Here is a 13,252-nt window from a genome sequence, read left to right as displayed (position 1 = left end):
CGCTGAAATGCAGTCAGAGCCCCTTTCCATTTTGCAGTCAGGGGCTTCCTTCTCGCCCCTTCCAGTCACTCGAGTGCAGTCTCCAACTAAGCCTGTTCTCTCACCTGCCCACTGCTGTGCTGGTGGTTGTCATGCTGCATTTCAGCGTTGGTTTATCCAGCGTTGGCTTCTCTCCAAAGGGAATTCTTGTATAACAGCCTTGCACCTAAAGTTCTGCAGTTGCGGAGCTGTGATCAGGTGTCTGCAGGCAGCATCTGATCACTGACTCCAGCTAAGAATCCTGTTGCAAAAGCCCGGCGTGATTGTAGTTTGGGGTCTTTCCAGGGAATATGAAAATCTGAAAGCGGCTCAGAAAGCGTCTAGTGAGATGACAGAGAAGCTGAAAAAGGAGCTGTTTTCTGCCAATAATAAGGTAAAGAGTGCTAGGAGTCTCACGTCCAAGGTGTTTGGGTGAGCTCTGTTCTGTAAGTGTCCAACCATAGCCTCTGCCCTGTGCACACAGGAAGTGCTTTTCCTGCCCGGCCACTGTCTCAGTTACTCTAGCAACTGAAAAATTTGGCTGAAAACTTGGCGCACGTGTTTGAAGGGTCCCCCTGAGTGATCAATCTGTTGTTTTAGGCTGTTCAGCAGAGAGATTTATTTGGTTCTTACAAGTCCAGAGCTTCTAATTGGACAAAATATCATAACTAACTCCTGATGGCATGTTCTGCCCCCTTGCGTCTAGAGCATCCGTGCCCTGTGACAAGCTACCATCCCTGCCCTGTATAGCTCACTGTCTGAAACAGGTGCAGTCGCACGGTGTGCTTGGGGGTGTAAATGACATCAGTAGGTGAATCTGCTGTCGGGTATTCAAGCAGCCATGGCCATCCCGGCCAGGGTGTCTGGCAGGCCTGTCCTGGCCAGTGGCACCTCTTGTTAGTTTGAGGTCTCTGGCTGCTGACCCAGACTGTGGGTGGGATTAAGTAGGGACCAGAAACGTACTCAAGTGATGAAGAGGCACAGGGAGTGCATTGCCAGATAGGAATCCCTCGGCCCGCCAATGTCCACACAGAAGATGTATTAGGATTTTTGTGTGGCAGAGGTTGAATACAAGCTGCCCTTGCCTAGGAGTACCCAGGCAGCATTGTACTACTGAAGTCCCATAATGTCGTAGTCCAAGGTCCTAGCACAGAACAGCTTTCTTGAACTCCTATTGAGTAGCACGAAGTTGAATTAGTAACGTTGCAGTGACTGACATGTCTGGTTTGCACTAGTGCTGGTGCAGCAGAGCTGCTGCCCCTATGGCAGTGGTGATCAGTGGTGATACCTCATCCTCCCCGTCCTGCAGGGTGGTAGTCCTTATTCCCTTTCATCTGTGTCTCAAATCCGGCAGAAACTCAAATGATTGGACCAAAGTGCAGCTGCTGCCACCGTGTGTTAAACCATGGAAAAACTATCATGAGTGGGCCTGAAAGCTCAGGCAGTCACCTGGGAAACGTCTCTGCTGGAGGCTGGGTCTGAGAGAAACCTCCCTCTGCAGGTGGCTTGAGGGAATGAACAGGTGTGGCTTACTCTCCCAGGAGTACGCCAGTGATCTAGAGTGGCAGCCCTGCGTCTCCACTATGGGCAGTTTGATTCTCAAACAGTAGGGCCTGAAAGCTGACTGGGAAGGATAGCTTGTGCTTGCTGTATACCTGATATGTCCAATACCATGGTAGCTGGGATCTTTGCCTATGTTGACTAAACCAGTGTTTCTTAACGACCGGTCCGTAGGCTGGCACCGATCCCTGAGATGTCCCTGACACAGTTCAGGAAGGCAGCAAGCCAGTCCCTGGTGCAAAAAGGTTGAGAAACACTGGTGTAAACAGCATTGCGCTGCTGAACTGTTCTTATTCTGCAGCTGCAGAAAGCATTCTTGGAGGTGGAGAAGATGAAGGAGGAGTTAAAAAGCACCCAGAAGGATCTGAGTAATGCAGACAAGGAGATCGTGGTGAGTCCATAGCCTGCAGCTGCAAAGCGAGGACTTGTGCCAGCTCTAGCTAGTCACTTAGCTGTCCGTCCCTGTTCTGTCACCTCACTCCAGCCCCGTGTTAAGGCTCTGTCTATTCCCTGTGTCGCAGCCTGGGTGCTTTCCTGAGAATTATGGGTAGGAGGATGCAAACGCTCTCTGGCACACACTTCCCATTTGTCTCATCTGTGCTCTTTTCTCCCTCCCCCCAAAAGAGTTTGAAGAAGAAGATCGGAATCCTGCAGGAAACCCTGAAGGTGCCGTCTGTGACCAGCGAGACACTCAGCCGACTGGTCTTCGAAAGGTTAGATAATGCCCCCCTGGGGAATCAGTGTAGTGCCCGTAGAGGTATACTGGATGCTCCACAGACAAGGATGGGATGAGATCGTGGCTCCACAAAGCCTACCACCTAAATCAGAACAGAAAACTGGGGCACCGGATGCAGCAGAAAGCAGTAGCTGAGCAGTGAAGTGTGGCAGGCGTTGTGGTAGTTTAACCTTTGTTCTTCAAGTGGCTCTGCACATTTGCACTTATGGGTCCTGCATCGCCTTGTGGTGGAACCTTCTTTTAGCAGTGTCAGCTCTTGCATCCCACCCGCCCTCCGTGTCGCTGACATCCCAAATGTCAGACTGTAAGGGGTGGCGTGCCTCACCGCTGCACGGTGTCTTCGGGTAGCGTCCCTGGGCGGCATGTGATGCCTGCCTTGTGGGAGGCTGCCCCTTGCTCCGCCCACTCCCTGAAGCCCCACCCACACTCCATCCCAAGCACCCTCCCCGAGGTCCTCTGTCACTCACTCCTCTTCGCTCCCTGCCGCTCGTGGCTCTTGATCGCTCCTTACCTCCCGTCACAGAATGAGACACGCCGTCTACATCCCAATTTACGGATTCTGCAACTCAAAGCCTGGCTCCTTCATGGTTCCGGCACACAGCCATCTTGCACAGTAGAAGGGAAGCTATTTGCTGTACCTGTCTTCAGAAATGGAAGAGGTTCCAAATCTGGTGCCAGCCCAGGCGTGTCACCCCTACTACAGCCACCCGCTGGTTGCCCTAGACAACCTGTTGGCTTTAAAGAAGTCGGGACTCTATTAATTTGCTGAAGGTTCATCTGGTAACAATTGCAACCTTCCACCAGCAGGCAGGAGGATACTCAATCTCTCCAATCCCCCCCTGCTCGCCCTCACCTCCTCTAGCCCCGTTTATTTTTAGTAAAAGTCAGGGACAGATCAGGGATCCCATGAATTTTCGTTTATTGCCTGCGACCTGCCTCTGACTCTTACTAAAACTAACCATGACCAAATCTTAACCTTACTGATGGTGGATCACTGATTGTTCATTACTTGGGCTAACGATTTATCAAAAGTATAGCCCTCTTCTTGAGATCCCAGTTTGGTGTTGCCCCGTGCCCTTTGAACCCTTGGCTGAGTATTCTTTCTTTCATCAATCTATCAAAACGGCTCTTGTTATTGCCATCACGTCAGCTAGGAGAGTGAGTGAATTGGATGCCCTTGTGGCTGACCCACCTTTCACTTTTCATAAGGATAAGGTGGTTCTCAGACCTGGTCCCAGATTCTTACCTAAAGTGGCATGTGATTTTTTTTTTTTTTCATATGCAGTGGTGTTGTGGCAGTGTTGGTGCCGGGATATTGGGTGAGGTAATATGTCTTTTAGACCTACTTTTGTTGATGAGAGGGGGACACTTTTTCATAAACGATTCATCAGGTCAGAAGAGCTGTAGGTGGGGTGGAAAGCTTGTCTGTCCCACCAACAGAAGTTAGTCCAATTGAAGATATAACCTTGCCCACCTCCTCTTTCCGATTTTCATGTCAGCCAGACAAGCAATTTGACCTTTTTCCCCCCTAAACTGCATTCTGAGGAGGAATCATCCTACACACTCTGCGTGCCAGACGGGCTCTCGCCTATTACTTAGAACTAAAAATGTTCAGAAATCGTCTAGATTTGTTTGTGTCGTATGCTAGACACCACCTGGGATATACGGCTTCTTCCCGGACTCTCCCTCCATTTAAACAATGTATTGCTGGCTGCTACACGCTAGCAAAAGCTTCTGGACCTGCTTCGTTTCGACCACGGTCCACAAAAGCTGTGGGCACTTCCGTCGCTTGCCGTAGGCAAGTGCCAGTGGTTGAAATTTGCGGAGCTGCAACCTGGACTCCGGTGCACATTGTCACCAAACACTTTGGTTTGGACTTGATCTCTAGGGCAGACGCTGGGTTTGGTAAAGCAGTGCTTGTCTCTGTTCAGTTAGGACCCTGCACCCACTCCAGGTGCGTTTCAGCACTGCTCCTCAGTCTGTCCCATAGATGAGAATACGCAGAGCCACTCAAAGAAATCAATCGAGATGGCTCTGCGTGTTCACCCTTCCCTCCTGCCTTGCCCTCTCTGTCAGAGGCCTGGCTTGTTCTGTCTCTGGCTTTGCAGCGGAAGGAACTGAGGTGGTGAGGACTCCCTGCCGCCTTTACAGCCTTGCCCTCGGTGAGTCGGGATAGCATGGGAGGGCCCTCAGTGACACAGCCAGAAGGAGATTCTCCCACAATGCAGTGCACTACCCATAAGGGTGAATGTGCAGAACCATCTCAAAGAACCCCGGTTTCATTTTTTATTTTTGTATCTTTCTCATCCCCTCTCGTTTATGCTACCCTGATGGGAGAACAGGGATTCGTAGGTATCTGGGAAGCATGTGTCTTCAGAGAGGGACTCGGGTGTGATTTGGAAAGCTCTGTGGGAATAAAAGGAAAGGTTACAAGTGAAACTCAAATTTTGCTCCCAGCAGCCGCTGTTCTATAACCCAACCATTGTAACTACTCTGGATTTGTCAGGAGAGCCGTCCGCGTGGGGATCCAAGTTAAGAATGCCTGGGTGAAAGGCTGTGCTGAATCGGAATTCCCAGCTGACTAGCTTGCATATTAGGCTTGAATGTGATGTGTTGATGCTGGAACTCCTTTGCACCTACAGTGCCTTCCATTCAAGGAGTCCAGGCACTGTACAAACAATGTAACTTCCCTGCTTCTGGGTGGCAGGTGGGGTGATCTAGATTGAGCAGCAGCATTCGAGGTGCCTTTCAAACCCAGAGCACTCATCTGAGGAGGATGAGGGTTCCTCGAATAGGGCTCAGATCCTCTGGATGGAAAGGGCCTTGGTGTAAATAATGATCTTGACCCAGGTGCCTTCAATTTAGGCTTGAAAGGATTCGATTTTTATCCATAAATGTCAATGACGATCAATTTCACTGTACACACACAAACTGATGGCAATATATTTCTATCAGTGGTCATCATAATTTAAAGCTAGGCAAAAGAAAAATGCTGCTTGAGAACTAACAAGTTTGATTCAAGGCTATTGGCTTTGTTGTTTTTGGTGTGATGTTGACCGTTTGTTTAACGGTTACAAGTCTTTAACTTTTTGAATCTCAGCATCTGCTGTCATTAAATTGTCTGACCCTTCCCCCCCCCCCCCCCCCACTCCAATAATTTCCTGAAACTGTGAAAATGTAAATTAAAAAGCTTAGATAATGGTTTATTTGTATCGAAATTATAAAAAAAAGAAAATGGACTTCTGCCAAGTCTACTTAAATTGGAGGGACAAAGCTTCCATGAACGTGCGCGGTTCTGTGGAACAACAAACGCTGTCCTTGGGCTATGCTGATTGAGATCGCCAGGGCAGGGATTGTCCTTTTCTGTGTTTGTTCAATGGGGTCCCCTGTCTGAGCAGGGGCTCTGGCACCATTACTTGATATAAATATTTACACCCACTGCTTCTGATGGGCAGCATAGCTTGGAGTACTAAGGTCTCTCTCTCTCCTCCGTCTGGCGGACGGTGTGTAACTTGATGGCGATGTCTGACGTGTCTGAAATGACCTTGCAGCCCTGCTCCTCTGGAACTGCTGACCCCAAAGCTCCATCGCCCAGCCCACAGCGACAAGATCGACCTGGACGCCACCTTTGATGTAGAGACACCTGAGCATCAGCCTCGCCAATCCATCACAGCCCCTTCCAAAAAACCCAAGCTGGATAAAAAGCCGTGAGTCCTCCCCTGTCTCCAGCCCTAGGTGGGACCCAGCTTAAATCCCTCTGATGCTCACATTTCTGTGAACATCTGGATCTCTGCCCCTTTGATTTATCGCACTACGGGATGTTAATTCTGGTTTGTTTGGCCTTCCATCTAGTAGCTCCTCTCCCCTGCAAACTCTGCTAGTGGCTGCAATCCTCTGAAGGAGGCCCACAGCAGATTGGTGTCTGACTCACTGATCTGATTCCTTACAGGGCTCCTGTGACAAAACTAGCAAAAACGGTTCTGAAGGAAACAGTGGAGGTAAAGTAACTAATTGCTGGGCTCCACCCTATTGCCTCTTAGATCCCCCTGCTTTTCTTGATCTGGGAATAGGCTTAAGAAATGGACGTAATATCCCTCTAAGGGGGCTGCACAACCGTCATGCATTGTATCTTAGTACTGCAACGCATGCTCCCAGGTGCGTTGCCTAGACAGTATTCGTATGCATGTTCTAGCACAGCTGTTCATTCCAAGAGTAATCTTGGCTTGCAGTCCATCCATTCTAGATGGTTTCTCCAGCGCACACGCCATTGCCAGTGACACTCGTGGTATTAAACGCTAAGGATCCTGGGGGCAACTAGCGATGTTCTCTAGGTGAACCCTTTGCAGAGCCGGTCTTACTAGGCGCATGAAACACAAATGCTTGCTCCCAGGCATTGGTCTTAATATCAAGAAACCACACGTTGATACTGACTAGCTGAAAAGCTGCAGTTCCCTGGGCCACCTTGAAAGGGTAAACGTGGGGTCGAGGAACAATTGTTCCTAAGCTGCCTGGTGGGTTATTCAGGGCTCTCTCAATGAGCTTCAGGGAGTAAAGCCGCTTGTGCTGCCTTTCCTCTCTTTAACGACACAGAACTGGGCAGGTGAGGATGACCCTCTAGAAGAGCTCCTGCCTGCATTCATCAGGAACTCCATTCTTTCCAGGAAGCCAGCTGTGGGTAGCCTGATGGGGCCCCACAAGAACACAGGAGTTGTGAGTATAAGGCCTGGCCGATCAGAGCCAGCACGCGGCTCCCCGTCCTCCAGTGGTGGAGGCTTGTGGGGGGTCAGCCAAGGGCATTCTTTCCCTCTGAGTAATCCAAATGGGAGTGAATGAAAGAGACTCTTGCTTTCCCTGTGTGTTTGTGGGTGTGAGAAATGCGGTTAGAGACCACTGTTTAGAGTCCTCTATCTTCCCTCATGCGCTGTCAGCCACTTGCTATGAACAGGGCCCTACCGAATCCACCATCCAGTCTAGTCAATTTCACGGTTTGAAAATTGGCCAGTTTCACGATTTCAGATGCTTTCATCAGACATTTCCCTGCAGGGTCAGACCCAACATGGGCAGGTGTCGCAAACCTGTCTTAGGGGGGTGGTCACCGAAGGAAGCAGGGAGCTGAGTCTGCAGCAGGGGGAGGTACCAGAGGTGGGTCTGATTTCCCCTGGGCTGGCAAGGACTAGCAGCGAGGGTCCCTGGGCTGGGGGCGCTGCACGGGGGAAGATTTCATTGGGAAGGGCCAGCTTCACGGTCTGTGATGTGTTTTTCACAACTTTGAAATTGGTAGGGCCCTAGCTATGAAGCTAGTCAAATGGCCGAGCCCTTCGCCGAGATCCTGTCCACCCCTGTTGCTCTACCCCTTGGATGCTTGTCATCCCCTCCTTCCCTTCCGCCCCCATTTTCCAGTTACCGGGCTTGACTCCAGGCCCTATTTCTTTAAGAGAGGCTCTGTCCGTCATTTAAGCTTCCATCAGAATATGGCCAAGATCCTCAAAAGTGACTAGTGATTTTGGGCACCCAACTTGGAGACCCTCAAAGGGTCCTGGTCTTGAGGGGACAATTGCTGAGCATTTCCTGGAACTCCGGCTGCTTTATTGTCTCAGGTTGGCATCTTTGTTGCTAGTCCACTTTGGCCAAAGCATTCTGTCCATGATAAGGTGCCTGCAACTGCCCCTCTTTCCAGTACACTGAGAGCTTCTGCCTTGGGTGAAGTTCCTAGCATGTCCCAAGAGAAGAGGCAGACCTTGCTTTGCGTTACTATGACAGACTTCTCTCTTCCAGGTGAGAATGGGGTATGATGGTTTAGGAGGCAGAACGAAGTTCATACAGCCCGTATCCTTCCCCACCATCTGTGCTGTGGAAATGAGAGCCAGCGGGAAGCTCTGCTTGGCTTTCCTCTTGTTTGGGACAAGTCGTATCCAGGGTGAATAATGCATGGGCTTCACTTGGGAATGGGCTGGGGACTTTTAAGGGAAAACGTGGTGGAACTTGCTTAAACAAGTACTTTGCCCACAGAGAAGACAGCTTTTAATGAATCTGTTTTCTATGCACCAAGTTAAATGGTACACCAAAACATGGTCCAAGTGGGAAAGCAGAATATTTAACTAAATTTCTGGTTGAAGACACTGTTCTGGTGTGGGTTCCCGATGCACGGTTCTGTCCTCCAGGAATTGGAGGGAGCTGCTGATCAGAACTCATGAGGGAAGCTTACAAGATCTGGTCAGTCTGGGAACTTGTGGCTCAGACACTGTGCTGTTGTGGTCTCCTGTGTACTTGGGCACTGCTCCTGGTGCTGTATTTGACCTGTATGTGAATCCTGTCATTGATTGGCAGGTAGTTCTTGGACTGTCACTGATGTGACCATGTTCTCTAGGTTCATTGCACGTTCCTGATTTAAAAGTTAGCCTAGCCCAGAACTGGTAACGAATCTCTCATGCCCCCACTGCTCTCCATTTTCAGCCTTTTTTTCCCTGACAGTTTTCCCATCAGACAAACCCAATGGAGATCCGTCCCTTAGCTGTAAAGAGCAGGAAAAGGAATCCCTCCAGGCCAGCATCCACCACTGCAGCAGCTTCCTCCTCTGGCACCAGCCAGGCAAAACTGGACAGCTTCCTTCAGTAAACCCCAAAGGTTTTCTTAGTCACTTAAGCAGGAGTAGGCAGACGCCTGGGGGCTTATCTACGACTCTGCAAAACCAAGGTGTTGGGACCAGCCCAGCGTCAGTCCGAACTCTCCCACGAGATGAAACTCTCCATCCTTGGTTTGCTGTTGATCCAGCCTAGGCTGACTGTCCTGTGAGCGTGGCGAGGCAGGATGTGCCATCTGCTGCCATGGAGAGATGGGACCCCTGGCACTGAGCAACCCAGCTCGAAACCAAAGAGCCTGCCTGCCTTTTGCCAATGTGGAAGGTCACTGGTTTGTGCTCAAGAGCTCGGTACTCCCTGTAGGTGGGGGTCGTGTACCCAGAACTCCGCCTTGCTTGACTCATCTAGGGCTGGACAGCGCAGTCAGTGAATGGGGCAAAGCAGACTTAGAAATCTCTGCCGATTTGCTGCGTTTCCCCCAGGAGCCTTTGTTGGCCCAGAATAAACATTGAATTTTCTCTGCCTCCTGGCCTGTTCTCTGAAGATTTGGCACTTGTGGTGATGGGGAGGGGGACAGCACTCCAGCTTCATTTCAGAGACCTGAAGGTGGAGGAAGGGGATCCAAATCTGTTAGACTATGGCATCCAGGGTTGCGTTTCAAGGACAGTGACAGCCAGCCTCCCTGTGCAGGGTGGCTCACCTCCAACCATTCTGGCTACTAAGGCATCTCTCTCTAACCTGGAGCCTTTGGGCCAGATCACCCTGATGTAAACCCCACTGGAAGGAATGGGTTTGCCTCTGGCATGAATCTGGTTTTTAATCTGATAACCAGGGGACACCCCTGGCCAGTCACATTCACACCTCACCCCCCCAGGCATGGTAGCTGAACTGCCTGGGAAGGGGTGAGTTTGCAGTCTGTGTGGCTGTCTCTGACTTTCCTTCGGGTAGCCGGCCTGCTGATTGTCCATAGAGCAAAGCTGTCTCATCTTTGTAACTGCACAGTGGGCATGCGATTGCCACTATGCTGGTTTCCTTTGGATGCCCCTGCAGGGCGTGCGTGGGCAGGTTTGCTGAGTGGGCAGTTCTGTAATGCAGCAGTGTCTGGGGGATCTTTGCGTGTCTAGCTCAACGAGGACTGGAGGTGCCTTTCTCAGCTCGAACGCTAGAAATCTTCTCTTCTCTGGGGCTTTATTTTCCAGAATAGAGAGAACTTCAAATCTCCATACTGAATTCTTAAAGGGGCAGGCACTGGTGTGACCTTTTCAAGGATTCTCTGCAAACCATGGTTTGGAACTTACATTATTATATTTTTAATAGATTTTTTTTAAAAATTCTATAATGAGTTTACAAATGCTCCTTTCAGCGGAGATGGAGCCCTCTCTCCAGCTGCTTTGGTGTTGAATACAAAATGCCAGCCCTGTTATACTTCCTGGGTAAGAAAAATGAAAGGTCTGCTGATTGCTAGGGAAGGGTTTTATTTCCCCATCACTGGCTTAAACTCAGGCTGGTCTCTTAGGTTTTCCATATGGTTCTGTTCGAGATCTTGCCCCGATACAATGGAGTCCTCTTTAAGTAGTGCTGTTTTAGAATGAATTGGCAAGTTAGCATGATTAGTTAGAGAGCTGGCTGGACAGAGCCAGAAACCAAAATGAATGGATTACATGCAGAGCACTAAATCTACTGATTTCAACCTCAGCAGCTGTTCGCATCAGCTTCCAGCCCATGCAGTGTGGGCGCCCCGATTCCTGTACCTCCCTGAAAACGTGTGATGAAATAAATGTTGCGTACAATATGGCTCCATCTTACTTTTTTAACCCGAAGTGGTTGCTGCTGCTGCTGTATTTTCTCAGAGAAGGTCCGGCTCCCTCCGTTGCATTAAGGCAGCCAGGGCTCTAACAGAATTTAAAAGTAGCTGAGACACTCTTGCACATTCCTCTGCAGCAACTAACTAATTCTCAGCAATGCTGAGGTGGGCATTATCTCTGTGAGGCGGAGAAATCGAGGCATGGAGAAGGTGAAGTGACTTGCTCAGCGAAAGGGCACTGGGCCACAGTGAAGCTGGCAACTGAGATGCTGCCGGGGGGGGGGGGGGGCATGGAGATGACACAGCTCTGAGACTGGACTCTGGCCAGTTAAGAGGCTGGGAAGCTGTGTACATTGTTCCATCTCTAAGAGTGTGGGCTGGCAACCCTGGACTTCTTTCTAGCAGAGAAAGACAAGATGATCCACTAACTGGACGCTGAAGCTACACAAATTCAGATTGCAAATCATTTTTAACAGTCAGAGTAATTAACCAGTGGAACAATTTACCAGGGGGCATGGTGGATTCTCCTTCAGTGACGCCTTTTACATGAAGATTGGATGGTTGCTTTTTGTTTGTTTTAAACGCCCAGCTCTAGGGATTATGGGGGGGGCAGGTCTCTGGCCTGTGCTTTAGAGAGTCAGCCTAGATGATCACAATGGTCCCTTCTGCCCTTGGAATCTGTGAGGCAGGGGCCACAGCAGCTGCTAAGGATGAAAACTCTCATTCCCTGGGCACCAAGGGCCTGCTCCTAAGCCCATGGACAACAGCCTGATTCTTTTTGTGCTTCAAACATTTTGGAGCAGGGACTGTCTTTTTTGTTCTGTGTTTGTACAGTGCCTAGCTAACTAGTGGGGTTCTGCTCCATAAATGGGTCTCTTGGTGCAACCACAGTCCAGATAATAAATGATAGCTTAAAGCCACCTTTGCACAAAATCTGTGCGTGCATTTTGCCCTCTCCTTTGCGCAAGCCACTGGTTAGTGTGTGTTCTGTGTGCTCCTGCAACTGGCCAAAGAGGGAAACATCATGGCATAAACACAGTGAAAAGCCACAAGAAACAGGCTCTTTCTGAGACACTGTTTCCCTAATGCAATAGCAGAGGCTGTTAGTATTTTTGTGAAATGATAGAGACAAGGTCAGGCCCAGTTTTCACTTCCAATAAAATTCCTTTCACGTTAGTTCCAGCTACAGTTGTTTTTCTCCCTCTTGACTCATGCTCCTTAAAGGGAAACTGTCAACACCAATTTGGCCCAGACTTTAAAGATTGTAATAACTAACTTGTACAAAGCCCAAGGCCAAGATGAATTTTAAAAGGCTCCAACAGAGATGGCTTTAAAAATAACAATAGTAAATTAATAAAACATTTCCCTGCTGCGTTTGCAGCCAGATCACAGAATCCTTGTGTTGGTGCATGAAACCCAGGAAGTGAAGTTTTCATTTTCATTATCCAAGCTGAGTGCAATGCACTCTGATTTGAGCGTGAGCTTCCGGACTCAAGTAATTGCATGAGAATCTCAGCTTTTGCTTTTTTGGGTTTTTTTTTTTTTTTTTAAAAGAAGTTTCTTAGCCCTCGCCATTACTGAGAGAAGCTTGGAAATGTGGATCCTTAAAAGCCAGAAGGCAAACGAAAAGCGCCCAAACGTCTTGTTTTAAAAATCGCGTGAGGTGTTGGGGCACGGCTTGTGCTTCTTGAAGGCTGTGGGGTTTGGCACTCCGGGAAATGCAAAAGAGTAAGTGATCCACAGGAAGAGGGGAAAGAAAATTAGATGCGTAAGAAGTGAAAGGCAACCAATGCAAAGTAGTAAAAGAAAATCCTTTGCACGCGCTGGTGGCTGGCAACTCCAGTGCCAGGGCCTAGCTCCTGTATTCTGTCCTCCAGCAGCTCCTCATTTCCAGCTCCTCTTACAGGCCTTCAGGCTCTTCTTTGCAGAGAAGGGCCTGATCTGCTTGTTGGAGCAGCTAGACACAAGCTCTAGCGGTCTGTTGATCCTCCACCAACTTGTCCGCAGAGCACGGACCTGCTGGCACCCCATCTTGTCCTGGGTGTGGTGGCCCAGATGTGAGAGCGCCCACGCCGCCCCTCGTGGTGTCGCTGCTGTGAGTCTGTGTTCTGTCAGGGAATAGGCCAGGAGATTTTCTGGCCATTTATCATGGGCATGGTGCTGAACTAGGGCACTTGGGGGCTGGGTGGAATTGCAGGCTCTGCTGCAGCCTCCATGTGTGACCTCAGGCAACTCGGCAGCTTGCTAAGGCAGCTGGGCTTGTGTGTAGGGCATGGGTCTAGGGCCTGGGTGCTCTGGGTTCAAGTCCTGTCATAGCCTTCCTGTGTGACCTGGGCCGAGTCACTGAACCTCTGCTTCTGCCGCCCCAGCCGCGAACGGGCTAGCAGTCCTGCCTTGCTCTGAATGGGATGATGAGACACGGCTGCCTGCGAGAGTGGGGCTGGCATTCACGGACTCAGGGTCTCCCTTCCACTCCTATGTCCCAGTGTCTTGCCTACACCTGCTTTGGGGCAGGATCTGCCCTCATCTAGGTGCGTACACAGCCTCAAGGCCTGG

General features: G+C 49.9%; 1 protein-coding gene across 5 annotated transcripts in view; it reads left to right on the top strand.

The window, feature by feature from the left end:
• Positions 1-10,936, top strand: part of TRAIP (TRAF interacting protein) — a 31,570-nt gene extending 20,634 nt beyond the window's left edge. For 3 of the 5 annotated variants that reach the window (XM_067561264.1, XM_067561263.1, XM_067561267.1), the window contains 8 exons: positions 325-412; positions 1,880-1,969; positions 2,203-2,291; positions 5,866-6,021; positions 6,264-6,312; positions 6,905-7,024; positions 8,090-8,231; positions 8,786-10,936. In XM_067561264.1, coding sequence (XP_067417365.1) covers positions 325-412; positions 1,880-1,969; positions 2,203-2,291; positions 5,866-6,021; positions 6,264-6,312; positions 6,905-7,024; positions 8,090-8,231; positions 8,786-9,090 — 1,039 coding nt within the window. In that variant the 3' untranslated portion in view covers positions 9,091-10,936. The remainder of the gene's footprint in view (positions 1-324; positions 413-1,879; positions 1,970-2,202; positions 2,292-5,865; positions 6,022-6,263; positions 6,313-6,904; positions 7,025-8,089; positions 8,232-8,785) is intronic. The other 2 variants (XM_067561265.1, XM_067561266.1) reach the window with 2 other exon arrangements.
• The last annotated feature ends 2,316 nt before the right edge of the window (positions 10,937-13,252 follow it).

The sequence above is a fragment of the Emydura macquarii genome, unplaced genomic scaffold, assembly GCF_026122565.2.
Source record: "Emydura macquarii macquarii isolate MOO-44397 ecotype Brisbane River unplaced genomic scaffold, CSIRO-AGI_Emac_v2 contig_2369, whole genome shotgun sequence".
Classification (NCBI taxonomy): domain Eukaryota; kingdom Metazoa; phylum Chordata; order Testudines; family Chelidae; genus Emydura; species Emydura macquarii.
The sequence above is the reverse complement of the archived record's forward strand: the minus strand, read 5'-3'. Positions and strand labels throughout refer to the sequence as shown.